Source organism: Sorex fumeus, unplaced genomic scaffold, assembly GCF_029834395.1.
Source record: "Sorex fumeus unplaced genomic scaffold, SorFum_2.1 ptg000075l, whole genome shotgun sequence".
NCBI classification, from domain to species: domain Eukaryota; kingdom Metazoa; phylum Chordata; class Mammalia; order Eulipotyphla; family Soricidae; genus Sorex; species Sorex fumeus.
Window position 1 is genome coordinate 25,484,240 of NW_026606132.1, and position 8,593 is coordinate 25,492,832.

General features: G+C 60.1%; 1 protein-coding gene across 1 annotated transcript; it reads left to right on the forward strand.

Annotated features, from left to right (window-relative positions):
- The first annotated feature begins 215 nt into the window (after positions 1 to 215).
- HMGB3 (high mobility group box 3) lies at positions 216 to 4,585 on the forward strand. The gene is made up of 5 exons (XM_056130289.1): positions 216 to 308; positions 2,269 to 2,423; positions 2,631 to 2,770; positions 3,246 to 3,420; positions 3,644 to 4,585. The coding sequence occupies exons 2-5, from the start codon at positions 2,274 to 2,276 to the stop codon at positions 3,782 to 3,784; spliced, it is 606 nt and encodes a 201-aa protein (XP_055986264.1). The 5' UTR covers positions 216 to 308; positions 2,269 to 2,273; the 3' UTR covers positions 3,785 to 4,585.
- The last annotated feature ends 4,008 nt before the right edge of the window (positions 4,586 to 8,593 follow it).

Here is an 8,593-nt window from a genome sequence, read left to right on the forward strand (position 1 = left end):
CCCGCGCGGCCAGGGGCGGGCGGCGCGGCCGTGAGAAAGCGAGAAGATGAGCCTCGTCGGGGGCCGCCCCGCCGCGGGCAGGCGGGTCGCTGGGTTTGAATGAATGATCCCGGCGCCCGCGCCCAATGGGCGGCCGCGCCTGTTTAATATGCATGAGGCCCGCAGCCAATGGCCTGGCGAGGAGGCTGTTTTAAACGGCGGAGCCCGCTGGCCAATCAGGCGGCTCTCGTGGAGGCAGCTAGCGCGAGGCTGGGGAGCACCGAGCCGCGCGTCGTGCCCTGCGCTGCCCGGACTCGCGAACAATACAGGTACGTCTCCCCGGCCCGCGCCGCGCCGCGCCGCGCCGCGCCGCCCGCACAACTTTGCAGCCAGCGCTCCCGCCCGCCGCCGCCGCCGTCGTCTCCGCCGCCGCCGGCCCCGCGGGCTCCCGGTCCCGCGCTCTGCCCGCCGCCGCCGCCGCCGCCGCCGGTCCGCCCGCCCGCCCGCCGCGGAGCAGCCATCCAGGTGTTGCAACTTTTCCCCGGCCGCGGCGCGGCTCCCCTCGGGCGGCCGAGCCGGGCACCGTCGCGGCGGGGTCGGAGGCGGCGGCGGCCGGCGGGGCGGGCGGGACGGAGCGGAGCGGAGCGCCGGGGGCCGGGCTGGCTGCGCTGCTCGGGGCCGCTCGGGGCCGCCCGGGGCCGCGGCGCGGGCAAACTTCGCTGCCGGCCGGCTGGGCCCGCCGCGGCGGCGGCGGCGGCGGCGGCGGCGGCGTTGCCTCGGTACGAACATGGCCGTCGCAGGAGCGCCCGGGCCGGGGGGGCGCGCGCCGGCCGCCCCCCGCCTCCCTCCCGCCCGCCCGCCCGCCGCTCCCCGCGCCGCCGCCGCCGCCGTTCCCGCCGTTCCCGCCGCCGTGGCCGGTGCGAGCCGGGCCCCGGGCAGGGCGGGCGCGCCGGTGGCCGGGTGGGCTCCGGGGGGCGCCGCCGCGCGCCATGGCCGCCCGGGCGCCTTTGTTAGCCCGCGCCGCGCCGGGGGGGTCCGGCCGCCGCAGCCCCGCGGCCCCGGGCGGGGCGGGGCGGGGTGGGGGCCGGCGGGCGGCGGCGGCGTGGGGCCCGGGCCGCTTTGTTCGCCGCCGCCCGCCGGCCGCGCGCGATCAGCCATTTTAGCGAGCGGGGCTCCGAGGCTCCCGCGGCTGCCGGCGGGGACCGGCGCGGCCGCCCCGGCTCGGCGGGCACCGCGGCCGCCGCCGCCGCCCCCCAGCGGGGGAGGCGGCGGCCGTTGGCGGGGCCACTTTGTTTGATCGGGAGGCGGGGGGGGGGTGGGCGGCAAGATGGAAGGCGAAGTCCGGGGGGTCCCCCGCGAACCCCCCGCGCCGGGCCGAGCCCGGGGCCGCTGCCCGCGGCGGGCTCGGGGCGCCCGGTTGCCGCCCCACCCGCGCCGCCGCCGGCGGCCGGAGCCGCACGCCCCCCGCAGCCGCCCGCCCGCGGGGGAAACGCTCCCTTCTTGCAGGATGACCTTGGGTGTGAGAAAAGGAAAAGATGGCGGGAAGCTGGGGGGGTGGGACAGGGACGATGACATGCCGCAGCGGCGGGTTTTGCATTTGGAAACTTTGCAGAAAAGTCCGCCCGGCTGGACAGGCGGATGCCGCCGGCCGCCGGCGGCAGGCTCTCGACACCTTTGGGTGTCCACCCCCTTCCCCCGCTATTCAGATGGCGACACCTCGGAACCGGCAGTAGCCGGGCCAGCGGCCCACTGGGCAGGCCACCTCCGTGCAACGTGAAACACGTTTTCCCCAACCCCCAGACGCGTCGACAATAGCGCGATTTCCCAGGTGCCCGATTTTCCGCCTCTGCCGCTTGCTTGGCTCTTGCAGCGGCCAGGCAATATTTTTGTTCCCAACGCGCTCGCACAGATGACGGCGAGCCCGAAAGTCATCCCTCCCTCCCCCTCCTCCGAAGGTGTCTTCAAGCCCTTCCCTCCCCGGGGCACCCACTTGTGCCCCCTGATCTTCATTCTAGGGCGAAACGGGGCACGCAGCCAGCCGGCTTGGGTCGCTTCCATTTGGAGAACTTGATCTCCTAGAGCAGCAACTGGCGCTTCATGCTGGTCAAAAGTTAAATGACACGCGACAGTGCCGCGGATTTGCTCCGCACTCCTTGTTTTCACAGCCGCTGCCATCAGACCTCCGGGAGAAGGGGGCTTGGGCGGGACGGACATCCCTCTTGCCCCATGCCTGGCCTGTTGCTATCCAGGGTTTTGACCTGTAGCATTTTTTCTCTGCTTCCTCCACAGTTAAGATGGCTAAAGGGGATCCGAAGAAGCCCAAGGGGAAGATGTCTGCTTATGCCTTCTTTGTGCAGACGTGCAGAGAAGAGCATAAGAAGAAAAACCCCGAAGTGCCGGTCAATTTTGCCGAATTCTCCAAGAAGTGCTCCGAGAGGTGGAAGGTAGGTATTCCCGGGATCCTGCCGGCGGCCTGGCCAGGGGGATGCTTCAGGGGGTGCTGCAGGTGGCTGTTCGGCTCGTGCTTCCTGGCTGCACAACTGGAAAGGCTTGGGCCGCTTGGGCCAAGGGGCCGCAAGAGTTCCCCGAAGGCCGGCCGGATAGGGGCTCGCTGGGCACCGTGCCGAACCAGCGGGTCCTGTCCTTTGCAGACCATGTCTGGGAAGGAGAAGTCGAAATTCGACGAGATGGCAAAGGCCGACAAAGTGCGCTATGACCGGGAAATGAAGGATTACGGGCCGGCGAAGGGCGGCAAGAAGAAGAAGGATCCGAATGCCCCCAAAAGACCACCGTAAGTTCCGGTGGAGCGGGCGGAAACGGGCCTTCTGCTCGGAACTGTTGGAAAAGATTCCTTGGCGCGAAGGCTGGTTTGGGGCTCACCCGAGGGTGCTCGAGGGCGTGTCCCAGCCCCTGCTGGGCTCTGGTGGCTGCTGAGATGCTTTTGAGCTTGGGGTGGGGGTGGGTGACCCCCCCCACAGGTGGGCAGGTGGCTGCTGCTTTTGCAGGAGCGTGGGTCCTTGGCAGAGCTGCTGGGAAAGCAGGTGTTTCTGAGCCTCAAGTGCGGTGCCCCCCGCCCCCGGGTACACTGTGTTCTGTGTCCTGCTGGGCGCTGGGCTGTAACGGGAGGAGGCCAGGATGGAGGATGTGCGTGCGTTAACACGGGTGCTCGTGAGGCCAGAGTTGGCCGGCCGGGTGCTGGGCTCCGAAGGGTGTGTGCGCAGGTCGGTCCTCCTCACACTGTCGCCTGTCCCCTTTTCTCTCCCAAGGTCGGGATTCTTCCTGTTCTGTGCCGAATTTCGCCCCAAGATCAAATCCACAAACCCGGGCATCTCCATTGGGGACGTGGCGAAAAAGCTGGGCGAGATGTGGAACAATCTGAGCGACAGCGAAAAGCAGCCCTACAACACCAAGGCGGCGAAGCTGAAGGAGAAGTACGAGAAGGTGAGCTGGGGGCAGCTGCCCTGGTCCCTCGGGGTGGGGGGAGGGCGCCCTTCTACCGCGGGAGCCCCCTCCACTGGTCTCTTTGGGGGACACGGACGGCTGGGGTGAGGGGGTGCTCAGGGGCCACTCTGGTTGCCTCCAGGGCTCATCACGGCGCTGTCACTCCTGTCCCCACCCGCGAGGTCCCCTGCTCATGCGCTGTGCGCCCTCCTTTGCTTTTTAGGACGTCGCCGACTATAAGTCGAAAGGGAAGTTTGATGGCGCGAAGGGGCCTGCCAAAGTTGCCAGGAAAAAGGTGGAAGAAGAGGAGGAGGAGGAGGAGGAGGAGGAAGAGGAGGAGGAGGAGGAAGAGGAGGACGAATAAACGGTTGCTCCGGCTCTTCGAGAGCCCCTTAGAGTAGGGAGCACCGCATCAACACCCCTGCGCTGAGCCCGTCCGTTGCCCTCATTAGGTTTAATCTCACTCATGATCCCATCTAGTCTCCAAGTGCTCTAGGATTTGTCAGTGGTTTCCACGCCGCGGCCATGGGCGTCCGGGGTATACCCTGAAACTGTATCAAAGCTGTACATACCCTCCCAGCATTTTGAAGAAGGAAAGGCTCGCTCGTGTTCTCACTCTGTGCACTTTGCTATTGGTGTGACAAGGCATTTCAAACTGTCCTTCGGCATTTTCTGTTTTCACTCGTTAAGGTGGTGTTTAACTGTGGTTATGGGCTAGAAATTCCTGAGTTCTTACTTGTATATATCTCTAGTTTGTAAAAAGAAAGAAGGAAAGCGAGACGACAGGAGACAAACTTGCTGCTGGCGGCTCGGCGTGGAGCAGCGGCGCGGGGCTGTGCGCCGGGCAGGTGGCCAGGTGGACGGCAGTGGGGCTGCAGCCCGTCTGCTGGTGTATATAGTGCTAGAGGGTTCTGCTGCCATTCTTAGCTGTGGAAAGGGCAAGGGGTCAGCCGGCATGAGAAAGTGTGTGGAGTTTCTTGGGTTCTGTGGGGTAGTACAACTTGGTTCGACTGTAGAGCTCTCATGGACAGCACAGCCAAGAGCCAGTGTACCAATGAAAGTTCGAAACCTGTACTAAACGATTTACAACCTTCTGTTATTTTTTGTGTATGTTTAGAATGCTGAGATGTTTTTGAAGTTAAATAAACAGTATTAAGTTTTTCAAGCCGTTCTCTGGAAACCGAGTCTGTTTCTGATCCTCAGCGCTCTCGGGAGGCGTGGCCGCTGCCCCCAGATTCCCAGGAAACCCTGTGCCTGGTCAGTGTGGCCAGCTCGCCTGGGAGGGAACAGGGCCACCGAGAGCCACGGAGTGGGGTCTGGGCGGTGTGGGGCTAAAAGCAGGTGAAGCTCGGGCTGGGAGAGTTGACTTGTCGCAGGTCAGAAGGGGCAGGCCTCTGATACGGGGGTGGGGGATCAGGATCCTGGCGAGTGAGCTGGACATTCCCATAAACGAGTCACCCTGCACGGTGCCTTGTGACTCACCCCGAGTGTGGAGCGGATCGCATCTATGCCCCAACCCCAGTGTTTGGCTGCGGCTCCCTGAAGGACCCCCAACTCTCGGGGTCCCCGTGCTGGCTCCACCCTCCCACCAGGCAGGCTAGCAGGCCCTTTGCTAGTATTTTACGTTGCTGGGGAGTGGGATGTTCTGAAAGCCCACTGAGTGGGCGGACATCTTTCAGTGGTCCGTGTTGGTGAAGGGTGCGGCGTATCGTTGCCGGGGGTGGTGGTGAGCACAGTATTGAGTCATGCCACTACCATTGGTGGACACATGTCTGACCTGCCAGTGGCCGCGTGTGGGGTTGGGAGGAGGTGTTGCTGAGCACCACAGTTGAGAAGATTCCCTCTGGAACCCCGACGGGAGGTGTATCTGCCCCCTTGGCAGGACCTGGATAACTGGCCCCATCTTCATTTGGGTCTTTTTTGCCTTTGGGGGCCCCTTTTGGCAGTGCTCAGGGCTTTGCACTCGGGCATTACTCCTGGCTGTGTTTGGGCAACTACATGGGATGCTGGGGATCAAACCTGAGTTAGCTATGTGTAAGGCCAGCGCCTTCCTTGCTGTACTGTCCTCAGCCTTCTGACCTTTTTGGGTTTTTTGGGGGGCACATCTAACTTTGTTCAGGGCTTAGTCTTAGCTGCGCTCGGGAATCACTCCTTTCTGGGCCCGGGGACCGTGTGGAATACTGGGATCCAGCCCTGCTTAGATGCGTTGTAAGGCAAGTACCTGGGCCCTGGACTAGCCTCTGAGCTGCGCAGCCAGTCAGAACGGTTTTTGTTTTTTGGGGGGCCACACACATACCTTGCTCAGGGCTGACTCCCGGCTCTGCTCAGAAATCACTCCTGGCAAGGCTTGGGGGGGCACCCTATGTGGAGCCAGTGATGGAACCCCGGGTCAGCGTGCAAGGCCAGGCACCCTGCCCACTGTTCTAGCGCTCTGGCTCCTAGATGTTTTTTCTGGTTTCTAGAAAATGACTGCTCATTACAACAAACAAAAACTCCCAGCCCTGAAATCTAGCCAGGACCACTTGTCTCTCGAAGCCAGGCCTTGTTTGCTTCCAGCCAGGCCTCTGGCCTGCAGAAACAGAAGAGAGGCTCAGCTGGGAGCACAAAGGAGCGATTTCTTGCTAAGTAATGCCTGTTGGTCGGGTACAATTAGGCCATCCACGCATGAAAGGGCAAGGACGAGATGGGCGGTTTTCTGCTTCCACCAGGGCAGAACAAGTGGCAAGTGGCGAGTCTGTTGAGTGATTTAGGATTAAGCATTTTGTTCTCCAGACACTCAAGTGACGGCCATTTAGCCCATTAGCTGCCCAAGGTGTGCTACAGGTTGTCAACCGTGGAAGGTCTGGGCTTGATTTCGTCTCTAGGCCCACGGTGTGTGCTGGTACGCGGAACCGTTTTTGCCACGCGAAGTCCAGTACCTGCTTTTTCTAACCGCCTCTTCCAACCCCGTCCATTATTAAGTGATGTTTTAGCCTTTGAACAGAACAAGGCTGGGATGTAGCAATTATTGTCTGTGTCTCCCGCGTGTCGGTTCTTGTCACAAATGTATTTGGGGACGCTGGATGCATTCATTTTCTGTAATAAAGTTTCTTAATCAGTCTTCCCCAAAAGTAATCAGTGGGCTGTCTGCAATCTGTGGGAGATACGGAATCTCTGTATTTCGGGTTGATTATAATCAAGGTTTCAGAAGTACAAGCTTTGCTCTAGCCACGGATCAGAACTAATGCAGAGATACCATCCAGAGAGGCAGCGCTAAGCTCTGGCATTCATCTGGAGCTCGGCGTGCTAACGGAGCCGGGGTGGGCCGAGGGGCTGAGAGAGGGGGATCGAGGGACTCCTAGGGGCACGGTGACACCGAGGCCTGAGTATTGGTACGTTGTGAACCATCCCGCGGTACAAAAAAGAAACCCCCAAAGACCTGGAGCTTTCAGACAAAGGGGACCGGGGTGACTCTGAAGCCCTATGGCAGAAGGCAGTTTGCACGTCGCTAACGAGCTACTTTGGATAAAGTGACTGGTGCTTGCAATCGGCCAGCGCTGCCAACCAGAGCTCCCTGCAGCCCAGGGTCAGGGTTTAGTTGGCAGATAGCCAGGCGCAACAGGAGTTTTGGACGGCACTGGGTTGGGGGGGGGGGGGGGCGCTGGCTGTTCTTGGCCCCTGGCTTAGTTTCCTGTGGATCCAAAGGCTGCTTGGGAAGGGAAGGGCCAGCCGCCCGGCTTGGCGACCTTTCTCCCTCCCTGCTGCCACCAGAATAGACCCCCGCACCCATTTCGCGGAGCATTTTCACTGGAGCACTTTTGATCTATTTTTAAAGCATTTTTCTTTACTAGTCTGTTGATAAAATCCAAGGGGACCAAAAAAGCCCAGCTTTCAATAGGTACATGCAAAGTGTTTGTTAAAATTAAAACACCCTTTCATGACGAAATCACTCAGAAAATTGGGACTCAATTGGAGAGGTACTTAGGAAGCAACAGATAATCAACTCAGAGCTTTCTCCTTAAGTTCAAGAACAAAACAAAGATCCCTGTGTGTGGCGTATCTATTCATTCTTGTACTAAAAGTTCTAGCCAAGGCAATTAAGTCAGAAAAAGCATCCAGACTGGCAGCTACTGCAGACGCTACGATCTTTTTATAGATAATCCCAAAGAATTTCCAAATAAAACTTAGGATAAATGCGTTCAGTAACAGTGGAATGATGTAAGGAGGGCCTCCCCATACAAAAACTGCTATATTTGTGTATATCTTCGCAAATTTTTGAAAGGAAACGGAATTCCATTTTCCAAGAGCACCAAAAATATCGACTACTTAGAGGGTTGGGGCTTAGAGAGTCTCTGGCAAGTGTGAGACTGCAAATTCCATTCCCAGGTGCTCCCACAAGCCCCGAGCATTGTCTGATCCACAGCAATCCGAAGTCATCGTTGCTGCAATCGGGTGGGGTGTGTGAGCCCCACAACCCAGAAAGACAGGAGCACTGCAGTAGGAAGTGTGACCCTTGGCCAGCATGTGTGCAACTACCCCAACTAAAAGAGTATAAGCGCGGGTGAGTACTGCAGCCAAGCGCATGCCTCAGCCCTGGTCATTGCAATGACACAGACATCTGTGCCCCCAGCCCCCTTGCAGCACTGCTCACAGTGCCCACGATCTGGCAGCACCCCAAGTGTGGAAGGACAGATGACGAGATCCAGAAACAGTGGTCTGTGATGCAGTGGAATAGTACTAAGCTGTGAACAAAGAGGAATCTTGCAGTTCATGGCTACGTGGATGGAACCGGAGGAGATCATGCCGAGGGAAGGCAGGCAGAGAGAGAGGGACACATACAGATGATCTGTCTCATCTGTGGGGCAAGAGAACAACATCTGGACAAAGGCATCACGACTAGAGACTCGTCCACGCAACTGAGTTTCCCTGTGGGGGAGGGGCTTTGGGCGGTGCAGGGGTCTTTGGGGGCATTGGTGGAGGGTAGGAAGCAGGCACCCTGGCAGTGGGCACGGTATTGGAACGATGCAGTCGTGAAACTCTCATTAACAGTACTGGAAGTCCCACTACCTCAGTTCCAGTGAGGAGAGACAAGCATTAAACGACGAAGAAAAGATGTAGGAAGAAACTTAATGGCAGAGGAACTGTGGGGATAATGATATGATGGGCGCTGTCAAAGAGGTAATGGGATGGAGAA